Raw genomic sequence first — 13,231 nt, 5'->3', positions numbered from 1 at the left:
TCCACAGGAGCTTATTGTGGATAAAATGAAATGAAATCCTTGACAACTTCATTATTTTCCCTGTTTATTCATAATGTTGCTTATTTATATAGTTGTGAATATATTTTTTTTAATGTTGAGGTATAATTTACACTGAAGGCTTTAGTCTTTTATTTTATCACCAAGTGCTTCAAGTTCCCTGTGTTCAGCAAGGAAAGCTGTGTCATCTGCATATCAGAGGCTGTTAATGAGTGTTCCTCCAGTACTGATGCCAAGTTATTCTTCATATAGTTCAGCTTCTCGGATTATTTGCTTAGCATACAGACTGAATAAGTATGGTGAAAGGATACAAACCTGACATATACCTTTCCTAAATTCAGACTACACAGTATCCCCTTGTTCTGTTACAGTTACTGCCTCTTGGTTCCTAGTGAGCACAATTAAGTTTTCTAGAATTCATTATTCACAATATTATCCATAATTTGGTATGAGCCACCCAATTCAATGTCTTTGTGTAGTCATTAAAATACAGGTAAACATCTTTTTAGTATTCTCTGCTCAGCCGTAATCCATATGATATAAGCCATAATACCCTATGTTCCACATCTTTTGAATCCAGCTTTCATTTCTAGCAGCTCCCTGTTGATAATCTGCTGCAACCATTATTTAAATCATCCTCAGTAAAATTTTACATGCATGTGATATTAACAATATTCAATAATTTCAGCATTCTGTTGGATCACCCTCTGAGATGGGCACAAATAGGAATCTTTTCCAATCAGTTGGCTAGGTAGCTGTCTTCAAATTTTTTTTACATGGATGATTGAGCATTCCCAGTGTTGCATCTATTTGTTGAAACATCACAATTGGTATTCTGTCAGTTCCTGGAGCCTTGTTTTTGGCCTATGCCTTCAGTGTAGGTTGAAATTCTTCCTTCAATACAATTATTTCTAGATCATGTGCTACTTCTTGAAATGGCGGAACATCAATCAATACTTTTTGGTAAGGTGACTGTGTGTTCCTTCCATCTTCCTTTAATGGTTCATGCATTGTTCAATATTTTGTCTACAGAATATGTCAATATTGCAACTCAAGGCTTCAATTTTTTTTTTTTTTTTAATTCTTTCAGCTTGAAAAATGCCATGTTTGTTCTTCCCTTTTGGTTTTCTACTTCCAGGTCTTTGCACATTTCATTATAATACTTCACTTTGTCTTCTCGAGCTGCCCTTTGAAATCATCTGTTCAGCTCTTTTATTTCATCATTTCTTCCATTCACGTTAGCTACTCTACTTTTGAGAGCAAATTTTAAGTCTCTTCTGACATCCATTTTGTTTGTTTCTTTCTTTCAAGTCTTCTTAATGAACTTTTTCTTTATGCATATATGATGTACTCTCACAACTCATGTGGGTCATTAGTGTTCAATGCATGAAATCTATTCTTGAGAAAGTCTCTAAACTTAGGTGGGATATACTCAAGGCTGTACTTTGGCTATCTTGGACTTCTATTCATTTTCCTCAGCTTCATCTTGAACTTGAATATCAGAAATAGATAATCTTCTATAGTCCATCTCTGGGGTACTCCCACAGATGTAGTTGATTCTTGTGTATTCCACTTAGTGAAGTCCATGTGTACAGTAGGCATTTATGTTGTTGAAAAAAGATATTTTCAATGAATTAGTTGATCCACAAAATTCTATTGCACAATCTCCAGTGTAATTTCTTCCACCTGGGCCATATTTTCCAACTACTGATCCTTTTTCTTTGCTTCTATCATCTGCATTCTAATCACCAGTAATAATTAATGTATCATGATTACAAGTTTGATTAATTAATTTCATATTGCAGAAATTGATAAAAATATTCAGTTCCATCTCTGGCTTTAGTACTTGGTACACAAATTTGGACAATAGTCTCATTAACTGGTCTTCTTTGTCCCACTGCCATTGATTCAATTCTGATTCGTAGTTACTATTGAGTTTCTATGGCTGTTAATCTTTGCAGAAGCAAACTGCCTCAAATTCCTCTCACAAAGTAGCTGATGGGTTTGAGCCACTGACCTAGTTAGCAGCCAAAAGCCTTACCCAATGTGCCATCAGAGCTCCTTGGTTTCCTTATGTTGTTGTTGTTGTTGTTGTATGCTGTCGAGTCAGACCCGACTCACAGTTACCCCTCCTTGGGTTTCTGAGGCAATATCACTATGGAAGTAGATTGCCCAACCTTCCTTCTGAGAAGTGGCTGGGAGGTTTGAACTGCCAGCCTTCTAGTAAGCAGTCAAATGCGTTAGGCACTATGCTACCAGAGCTCCTGGTCTTCTTTATAGGTGTATGGATATTATCTATCATTGATGATGTTGTACTTCAAGATAGATGTTGAAATATCCTTTTTCATGATGAATGTAAAGCCATTCTTCTTGACTTTGTCATTCCCTGCATAGTAGACCATATAATTTTCTGATTCAAAATAGCACCCATCCATTTCTTTAATTAATGCTTAAGATACCAAGCTTTATGCTTTCTATTTCGTTTTGATGACTTCCAGTTTCTCAGGTTCACACTTCATACATTCCACGTTCTGATTATTAATGGATATTTGTAGCTTCTCATTTTGAGTTTTGTCACATCAGCAAATGAAGGCCTGGAAAGCTTTACTCTATTCTTGTCATTACGGTCAACTATACTTTAACTGGCAGTTCCTACCCAGTCATACTTTAGTGCCTTCCAACATGAGGGGCTGATCTTATGACACTATATTAGACAATGTTCTGCAGCTATTCATAAAGTTTTTACTGGCAATTTTTTTTTTTTCAAAAGGAGATTTCCAGTTCCTTCTTCTTAGCCTATGTTAGTCTAAAAGCTCCACTGAAGTCTTCCCAGCATGAATGACCCTGCTGTTATTGGAAATAGCAGTGGCATAGCTTTCAGTATTATAGCAACATGCAAGCCACCACAGTACAACAAACTGATTAATGAGTGGTCTAGAGAAATTTGTAGACTTGCTAAATTAAAATAATTATATTCTTTAAGTTCTCATTTAACAGATGAGTGGATAATTATCACAATTTTTAGTTGGAGGGCACACTCCTATATTCATGAAACCATACTTAATAGTAATATGTTGTTGTTGTTGTTGTTGTTGTTGTTATGTGCCTTTGAGTTGGACCCGACTCATAGGGATCCCTCCTTGGGTTTACAAGGCAGTATCACTATGGAAGTAGATTGCCCCATCTTCCTTCCGAGGAGTGACAATTTTATTGTCATTATAAAAAATATACAACATACAAAATCTTTAGATTGTATGTGGAAGTTTGAGAGATATAATTAAGAATGAGGTAAGTGCTCCTGTCCCCAAATATGAGGCAAATCCAAATGTATCAGAAACATTTAGAAAATACTGTGCCAACATTTCCTAATTGGAATATTTTAGTAAAAATTACTGCCATGTTTGTTAAAAATACAAGAGTCTACAAATCATGTTGAATCTATAGTAAATCATGCAACACTTGTCAGGAGTCTTTATAGTGAGGAACAAATGTGAGGGTGATAAAACTTCTCTCTTTTCATAACAGCTGTTGCATTCTACAGTAGATGTTGGCAAGTGGGATAAAAGAGATGTCATTTAAACTTTTAAAGTTAGGTGAACTATGAAACAGTTGCCAAGTTTGGTCACCAGCTGTGCTGCTCTCAGCTTATGTAATTTTACACATTTAAATTTAAAGCCAAATGAATTCCCAAAGCCCTATAAAACAGCATAGGAAGGTATGGATATTGCTATTAAGCTGAGTGCTTCTGGCAAAGTAGTTAAGTATTGGGGGCTGCTAACCAAAAATTTGGTGGTTTAGTTTCTGTGGGAGAAAGATGTGGCAATCTGCTTCCATAAAGATTACAGCCTTAGAAAGCCTATAGGACAGTTTTACTCTGTTGTGCAGGATCACTAAGAATCAGAACTGACTTGAGAGTAATGAGTATTTTGGTTTAGATAAAATCAGTGTAATAAATTCTTACAGTACATGAAAAGAGTATAAAGTCCTAGTGAATAATACAATATCTTAAATTTCCCCTATGTGGCAGCACTGACTTTTAAAATTTTTTAAAGATTTTTTTAGTATTAATTATTCTGTGTTGCTTTTCCCTACCTCATATATGGCAGTCATTTTCCTTTTATTCCTAAAACAAATTTATCATTAATAAGCTTATAGCAACCTTTCTTTTAAAAATCATTTTTAGAGATTTCTGGATAGCAACTAAGTGGATGATAGGTGATCACTTCATGCCCTTGCCTATGGGGAAATGGCTTTGCTGTTGCCTGTTAAGCGAGAATATGGGTAAGAGACAGCATGACTGGAAGAGTGAGAAAAGCAGTAACCATAAAGCAGGGTAGAAAACAGAACGGAAGCTTGAGAAAATACAAGTGCTCTCCTAATCCTCTTCTTTTCAGGGTCAGTCCTAGGGAAAATTGCAAAGTAGGTCAAGTTTGTATTCAGCATCCTAATCCTCTTGTTCATTAGTCTTCGCCTGAAATTCTGAACATGTGGCTCCACACCCTCCCCAGGTGGACAATAGCCTCAACTTCTATTGATTCTTAAATAGCTCCCTCACAGTAAAATGCAGATTGTGGAAACTTTACAATGTTGCCTTTCCAGACATAGGTAGAAATAGGGTTAAACTCTAGATGTTATTGGAGTCTCTGAGCCAACTTGAAAGCACCTAACCACCACAACAACATTGGAATCTTTGGGTGGCACAAGTAGTTGTCAGCCAATGACCAAAAAGGTTGGCAGTTTGAATCCACTCAGAAGCATCTCAGAAGATAAGGCTTGAAGATCTACTTTCAAAAGATCAGAGCCATGGAAAATTTACAGAGCACAATTCTACTGTGCCACACACAGGGTCTCCATGAATAAGAATGGGACACAGCAACGGGTTCTTTTTTTTTTTGGGGGGGGGGAGGGGAGGATGCTTGCTCTATTTTGTTTTGCAGCAAATTAGGGAAGAAAGCTTAAAAGACTGGGGCTCATAACGTTTATCAAATTTTGAGAGCTCTAACAAATTATTTAGGCCTTTAAACTAGCCTAACCTGGTTTTTAATATGGAAGCCTACAAGCAAAATTGTGACTTGAAGAAAAAAAAGAACAAAACAAGCCCCGTAAGCTTTAGCTTCTGCAGTTTTATAGAGTATCCTCTGAGAAGAGGGAAAGGAAGTCATAAAAATGTAATTTAGTTTTAAAACTAGAATTCACTAATGCAAACCTGGGTTATATGGCATTTCTATTATTCTTAACCTTCCATTGATTTTCTTTTTTTATTAGATTTAATCAGAAATTCTATTGTGAAATATTTTGAACCCAAAATATAATTTAACAAGTCAGATTTTTTACCAATGGAAAGAGGACAGAGAAAATATAGCATTGAAAATAAAATCAAATGACAAGGTAATAAAATACAATGAGAAAGAATGTGAATGGAGCAACTCCTGTTGTTGTTGTTGTTATGTGCCGTCTAGTGGGACCCAACCCCTCCTTGGGTTTCTGAGGCAGTATCACTACAGAAGTAGATTGCCCCGATTGCCCCATCTTCCTTCCAAGGAGTGGCTGGTGGAGAACCACCAGCCTTGCGGTCAGCAGTCAAGTACTTTAGGCACTATGCTACCAGAGCTCCTGGAGCAACTCCTAAGGTGCAGAAAAGTCTGGATTCTAGTCACAGAGAAAGGAGCTGACAGAAGGCCCCCAGCAGGAGTGTGGGGGGGGCGGTTAGATTCCTGGAAGTTCCCACTCCATTCTGGCACAGTATGACAACAGAGTTATCGCGTAGAATTCTATCCCACTAGCTTTAGACTTCCAGAACTTTAATTTTTAGTCAAATATAAAGATATTAGATTGATTATCCATGGGAAATTGAGTCTTAACACTTGGTTATCAGTGAGGAGCTCAGAGAAAATGTCTGTCAGTATTTATGAAGACTGCATATTTATCATTCTAGAATCAACAGAGGCTGCTGAATTTTAGAGACTGCTTATTAAATCTTTTCAAGAAGAAAAAGTTATCACTGACGATCAAAGTAATTTATAGAACTTCCAGTGGATAGACATTCAAATGTATGGTTCTTTAAAACAATTATAATGTAAATAAGTTTCTGATATACATGAAGCAATGGAGTCTTGGGTGGTATAAAAGGTTAACATGCTCAGATGCTAACCCAAAGGTAAGTGTTTCCAGCCACCCAAAGGTGCCTCAGAAGAAAGGGTTGGCCATCCACATTAGAAAAATCAGCCATTGGCAAAACTATGAAGAACAATTTCACTCTGAAATACATAGGGTCAATGTGAGTTGGAATCAACTGGACAGCAACTGGTTAAGAAGTAAATTAGCTTCAAAAATTCTAGACTAGTTTTATTCTTCATAAAACTGTATGAAGGCCTTCTTTATAGAAACAATATGTATTTATATCAATATGTTGTGATCAATTATTCTTTTGTCCAAAATATAAAATCAGTAAAATAAGATAAATGTATTTTGTTGATTTTCTGTGTCCTTTTTTGATAAAAAATAATTTATTTGATGTTGTCGTTGTTGTTGTTATGTGCCGTCGAGTCGGCCCCGACTCATAGCGACCCGTCCTTGGGTTTCTGAGGCAGTATCACTACAGAAGTAGGATTGCCCAACCTTCCTTCTGAGGAGTGGCTGGTGGGTTTGAACCACCAGCCTTCTGGTTAGCAGTCAAGTGCTTTAGCCACTATGCTACCAGAGCTCCTTATTAAAATCCTTAAAGCTGTTACAAACATCTATTTCTATTAGTAGTCCAGTACATAACACCTTCACTTTGCTATTGAATTCTTTGAAATATTTTTGCTAAAATAATGGACAAGGCATACTAATATTGTGAATTTAGGAAATTTAAACTAGCAAAAACACACAAATATTTGGAAAAAATAGGAAATATGAGCTAACAAAGTTATATCTCAAAAATTTCTAGGTAATTTCCAAAGGAAAGCCATTATTAGCACAGAACTTGTCATTAAAATTGGGATGATTATTTCTGAAATTTATATTTATGTCTAAATTTAGAAAATATTTCAATATATAGAAACAGATCATCATTGTTTTAGAATAAGATAGGTTAGATAGGGAAAGACTTTAGCTAAAAACAAAAAATATGATGTAATATGCTACTAATTATATTTTAAAACAATTTGTGTAAAACACTATTTAAAAAGGAAACTAGCAAAAAAAAAGTTACTTTTTGTTTAGCTCAGTTTCTTTCTTCTAAAAGATATTCATTTTTAACATTAGGAGGTTTTTTAAGATATTAAATTTAGGATTTAATATTTTAAATTAACATGAAATAATTGTCTAAATATGGTTGTCATAATCTTCACCTACAGAGAGAAACAATCATTCTTTTTATATGTATGTAAAATAAATTAATTGTGGAATTGCCTCTCATAATGCTTTTCAAAGAAATTGATAGGATATACTGACCAAAAGGATGACTGATTGCTTATTTAACATTCTAAAGTTATGTCTGAATAAGTTGATCATTATCTAAATAGTATAAAGGATTAGTTAACTGGGCAAGCTCACATGTTGTTTTCACTACTCACTGGCTGCATGACAATAAGAAACTTACTCGTCTATTAAATGTGAGGGTAGCAGTACTTACCTCTTCATGAATGCTATGAAGGCTAAATAGGAAAATAAATTCAGACTGAACAAAGTCTGAATAGAAGTTCACTCAATGCATTTGAGCTATTTTGATGTTCTCTCCTTTAGTTCACGCAGATTAACTCTGGCTTTTATTACTCTGGAGTGTTTATTTGATATCCAGGCCAGGAATGGATCAAAATGGTTACTTAAGCAAATTTTCTCATTTGGAGACAAAGTTGTGTAGAAAAGAAAGATTTTGGCCATAACTAGACCTAATATTAAACTCCCTCCTGCTATACAGGTTAATGAATTTCCCATAAACTCAGATTTATTAAATGAACAATAAAAAAATTAAATTTTTAGAGCTTTTTTGTAGTTTAAAAAATCTAACATTTTTAAAAAGCTAGCAAAATTTAGAGTAAGTTGTAAGCACTCAATAAATACTAGTTCCCTTCTTCTGAATCTAGATAGATAGGCCAGTGTGTGTACAGAAAAAGATGAAGGAAAGAACAGATGGGTAAGTAGGTAGATAGGTAGGCAGGTATAATAGATTTAAGACAGATGAGAGAGACAGACAGAAAGAGATCTTATGTGGTTACATGAAAGCAAGTTTCAAGTCGAATTTATTTTTTATATTCCTGTAGAACCTAATGTTTCTTTAAATAAGGAAAGCACATGACAGATGTTGATGAAATGAATGAATGAACCATCGATCAGTCTATCGATGAATAAAATACACCTTCAGCTAATCTTTGAAGACCATATATTAAAGTGGAAGTCAGTCTCTCTCCTACATAATTCATAAATTACCTATGTGTGACCTCCAGATTCACAATAATTTTCCTCTATTCATTAGTGAAAAAATTTGGAAACCACTTTTTTATGAGATTTTTCCATTGGCATTCTCACTCTTGGAATAGATAAGCAATTGGTAATATTAGCATTATTACTAAAGTTAGGCTTCATTTAAAAGGAATAGTTATCTTTCTAAGATGTTATCTTTTGTTATCAACACTGAAAAACAGCTTTTCAGTGTAAATTAAATTTTCAGAAATAAATGAATTCACTTCTTCTCTCTACTCATGATCGCTCATTATCATAAAATAGCTCAGTTAGTGGGTAGAAATAAATTAGTTAATGTAGACATCAATATTTATATTTCTTTGAGGGTTTTGTTTTTGGATTAATAAAGTTTTCCATAAAGATAAGTTAATAAACACAAATTCTTTACATTATGCATCCATATAGGTAGAATTCAATAAATGAACTAGTGACTTCTGTATGTATCATATACACAAATTAATTTGTCTCATTATGTTTATTCACATATTAATATCCAACAACACATTATTTAAAATGTGTCTAAAATATTCATATATCACATAGCCACAACTCACGGAGAACATTTAAGTCACTTCAAGTAAGCATACAAATTATCAGGAATTCTGAATATTAGATGAGTATTCAAATTGCTTCTATTAAAAATAATTTTCAAAAACGGTATTGCATTGTTACAAAGAAAGTAGCTATAGGGAAAGGTCAGAAAAATATCTTTCTGGCATTTATTACTAAGAAAAATGAGGCTTTTACGATAAAACTTGCAATAAATCCAGCATAATTATATTCAGTATAGAAATATAATTTAAGCATATAGTATTTCTATAGACAAAAATGTATATATTTGAAATTTCAACATTATTTGAAAGTGTATAAGCCTTATATGTGTTGATGTATGCAGAATGGGACAACTACATTGTAGGTAGAATCTACTTTCTATGAATTACTAATCAATAAATGACTAAGAAGCTAATTTCTAATTCAGAAGAAACTGAAATAATGCACATCAAATATATTTAAATATCATTAACATTTCCGAAGATTTCTATTACATTACCATTTGTAATTCTGAAATCCAATTTATAAAACAGTGCTTTCAATATTTACAATAGGACATTTAAAAAAAAAAAAAAAACCTACATTCCTGAAATCTTATACATAAGAGTAGCTTAATTCTCTTTGGGTGCATTACTGGTAACTTTTTCTGACATAATAGAAACACTGTAAGTAATAAAAAGTTAAGTCAGATGAATGAATTGAAAATAAACTTTTAGAAAAAAATTTTGTATTTACTTAAAAGTATTTCTATATCATCTCTATCAAAGTAAACAAGTTCATGTTTATTTGATACCATTGAAAAATGAGAAGTAAATTAAAAGAAGCAGCCAAATCTTCAGTTTGATTAATATTTAACTCTCTCAAAAAACTATTTTAACGCTCAAGTCCAAACTAAAAATAGATGAGCACTGCTAAGAGCCATAGTGTTCTAATCAAGTTATTATTTCTCCTAAATGATAAATTTACTAAAAGTATAAATTGAAATTGTAAAATGATAACTGATAAAATCAAATGGAAATGTTAAGAAAGGTCTGCAAAGATAAGAATAATAGTGACTTCCGTAATTCTCATTTAAGGAAGATTAAAGGCTCATAACCATGGCCTTCTTTATTCTGTCATTACTGAGATAGTGAAGGGTTGTTTGTCCTCTGGGACAGTCTAGGATTTGCTGTTTCTTTTGATATATTATCAATGGTCCATTCCACTGTTACAAACTGCAACTTTTGTTCTAATAGGTTTAGAATGATTGCTTAAGCTCTACACTTGGTAAGCATTGAAGATTTCACTCACCTTGTTCAAGTGGTTGGCTTTTAGTTGAAGTAGTTTTCATCTTGAGTGCCTCCCTAACAGACATGTCACAGCAGGAGCCTTTGTTAGTGTCTTGGTCACTGTCAGCCTGATCACTGTCCCCGTGCCCACTGTCTCTCAGGCTGGCTCTTTCTGGGTCCTTAAACGTGGAGCTACTGAAATACATATAAAGAAAAAGAAGAGAAAGTGTTGTCTGTACGAGTTTGAATCTGAAGTGTAGTCTCTTGCAAAGCAATTTTGACAGGAATGCAAATGGGGAAGCTGAGAAAGTTATTTAATAGGCCTTACCTTTGAACAAACTGCTGCCTGCTGCCCATGTAATTGGGCTCTGCGGGAAAATTGTCTGTCTGTGAAAGAGAAGGAAAAAATACGTATAGTTGTACACTGGACAAATCTCCTGCAGAGCAACAAGATTTCCTAGTGGAAAAATGATTAATAATTCAAAAATTCCCTTAATCTTCAGATTTGTACATTTTAATTAAATTGGAAATTGCTGACATGCAATTATGTACTCAGAACAATTAAATGATTCCGGTCCACAAATTACCTGTTAAAGTAAACAATGAGCCTGTCATAACTGGCATTCTCTGTTAGTGCCGGGATGGATAACACTATCTTTGCTGTTTCATTACTTAGATATTAAGATTGAGTGTTTGTGGGAGGAGTGGGGAAATGACCTAATTTCTCCATATTAAAAGTGTGAATTATTTAATAATAGTCATTTTTAAACTTAATTACATCATCTGCTGGGATTCAATGCCCTTCCTGATGTAATAAAATTTAAAGTCATATAGTCCTCAATGTAGAAGTACAGAGCCTTTCCTTCAAATTGTACCAGTAGCAAATAAAAGCCTGGCACATATGGTTGAACTCATCTCTGTAATTATCATCTACTCCTAACTGTGGACTCTGTATCCAATCAATACAATGTAAATAGGTGTTTATTTTTGGTAATTAAAAATAAAGTAAAATAAAAATAAGAAAAAGAAATAAGCTACATAAAATATTAAGAGTAAAGATATTAGAAAACCAGGCTTGTTTTTACAGTTGTTTTTACTGCTCCCAAACTGATGTGGAGGCCTGCCAAAAAGAACTGAATTCTCCTTGTATCATGGAACAGAGTCTTTTCGGAGAAAGAGACTGGATCTTTCACAGATCTTCCTATACTGTACATTCATACACATTACTTCTTCTTGCAGCTGACTCAATGACAAAGCTTCTCCTGTTTTCTGATCACTTCATGTCACGCCATTATGCTCTGAAGCAGCTATGGGTTTGTTCAAGATCTTCCAACAGACAAGTATCACTGATACAGGGAGCATGCAACTCATGAAGCAGAGGGTCCCAGGTAAGGTTTAATGTAGTCCATTAAGTGTGCGTGTGTGTGTGTGTGTGTGTGTGTGAGTACTTTTAAAAACATAGGACTTTTTATGTATCTTAGGACCATTTGACTTTGTGAACTATTACTTAAAAAAAGGGACAAGTTACAGTAATAACTTAGTATTATATGAGTCTCACTGCTAAAAGTTTTGAGGAAGAAAAGCTCACAATTTTCTTAATCTGTGATCATTCCTTTGTTCAAATGCCCTTTGTTAATCTACATGCAAAGATGAAGGTGCACAGGAAAGATTTCTGGAGTCTTTTCTCATTCTAACACCCTTTCACTAAGAGTTAGATGACATTAATTGCTTTTTTCAACATGTACTAGTTCCAGTTTCAGTGATGCACCTCAATCTTTGTAACAATAATAACAAGCTGTCAACTTTTAAGGACAGATTATACTTCTAGTAACAAAAAGCCAACACCAGGGGGCAAAGGTTTGTAAAATAATTAAAAATAAAATTGCTTAGAATTTTAACATCTTAACTTCTTAACAAAATAGAGTTTGTTCTTTGAATTGGTCAAAAACATAACCAACCCATTCTTGCTGTAAGTAAAAAGGTAAACATCAGTGTCTTAGAACAATTTGGAAAACAATGTGCTGTACATTTAGGAGTCAGTGTAATACAAAGGGAAAACAGAAATGCATTACAAAATATAAGGTCCATTACAAGATGCTTTAGGATAATAGTTTTAATTAGGTAAAGCTTCATAGGATATAGATTCCTCTTCAGTTAGATATGAGGGGGTAGACTGAGAAAACCCTTCTCCTTTGTCCTTATACTGACAGTATTTAAAAATGTTCCATACTATTAAATTTCTAAGCAGTTCTAATAAAATGAGTCTTGAACTAAAAAGAAAATTCATTTTTATGCTGAATTAGCAGTTATTTTTAAATTGTGCTTGTGTGTGCGTGTTAGAGAGTTTGATGAACACTAGGCTGTAGCATTCTACTAAATGATGTTTTACTGAAGAGGGAAGAAAAGGAAGAACTTTGGAAAGAAAGAGAGAAAAAATAAAAGCAGAAGGGAGGAATAAAGAAAAACAGTCAAAGAATATAAGGGGGAAAACAGAAAGAAAATATGTAAGGAGAAGAAAAAAACAATAAGAAGGAGATAAAAAAAGTAGGAAAAAAAGAAGTTGGTTTATTATTCTAGACTCTCACAAAGTACAATTTTAAAAGTTTGCAACTGAATTGGTAGAAGGGCATCAGATATTTATTAATAATGTCTGCACTCATCCATTAATGTAGATAAGAATATAAGAGATTGTATGCATATTAATAAAACCATAATGAAATAGCCGTTTGGCCTTTAGGAAACACGTAACTAATTTACTATTAAAAAAAACAAACTAGTTTTAATATAGTAGCATTTTCATTTTCTGGTCTCCAAGGGTGACTGAAAATTCTTTTAAAATAATCTGAACATAAAATACCATCATTTACATAGAAAAATTAAAAGAAGAGAAAAAGGCTTATGTCCAACTTACATTATCAGTAGAAGGGCATTTAGATATTTTCCATCATTGT

The 13,231-nt window shown here is 33.7% G+C and overlaps 1 protein-coding gene across 1 annotated transcript in view; it reads right to left on the bottom strand.

The window, feature by feature from the left end:
* Positions 1–13,231, bottom strand: part of PCDH17 (protocadherin 17) — a 127,228-nt gene that overhangs the window by 77,804 nt on the left and 36,193 nt on the right. The window contains 2 exon segments of the mRNA XM_042781618.1: positions 10,303–10,475; positions 10,609–10,667. Coding sequence (XP_042637552.1) covers positions 10,303–10,475; positions 10,609–10,667 — 232 coding nt within the window.

This window comes from Orycteropus afer, unplaced genomic scaffold (assembly GCF_000298275.1).
Source record: "Orycteropus afer afer isolate SDZICR_OR568_19922 unplaced genomic scaffold, OryAfe1.0 scaffold00138, whole genome shotgun sequence".
Taxonomy (NCBI): Eukaryota; Metazoa; Chordata; class Mammalia; order Tubulidentata; family Orycteropodidae; genus Orycteropus; species Orycteropus afer.
This window is presented reverse-complemented; position numbering and strand designations above follow the sequence as displayed.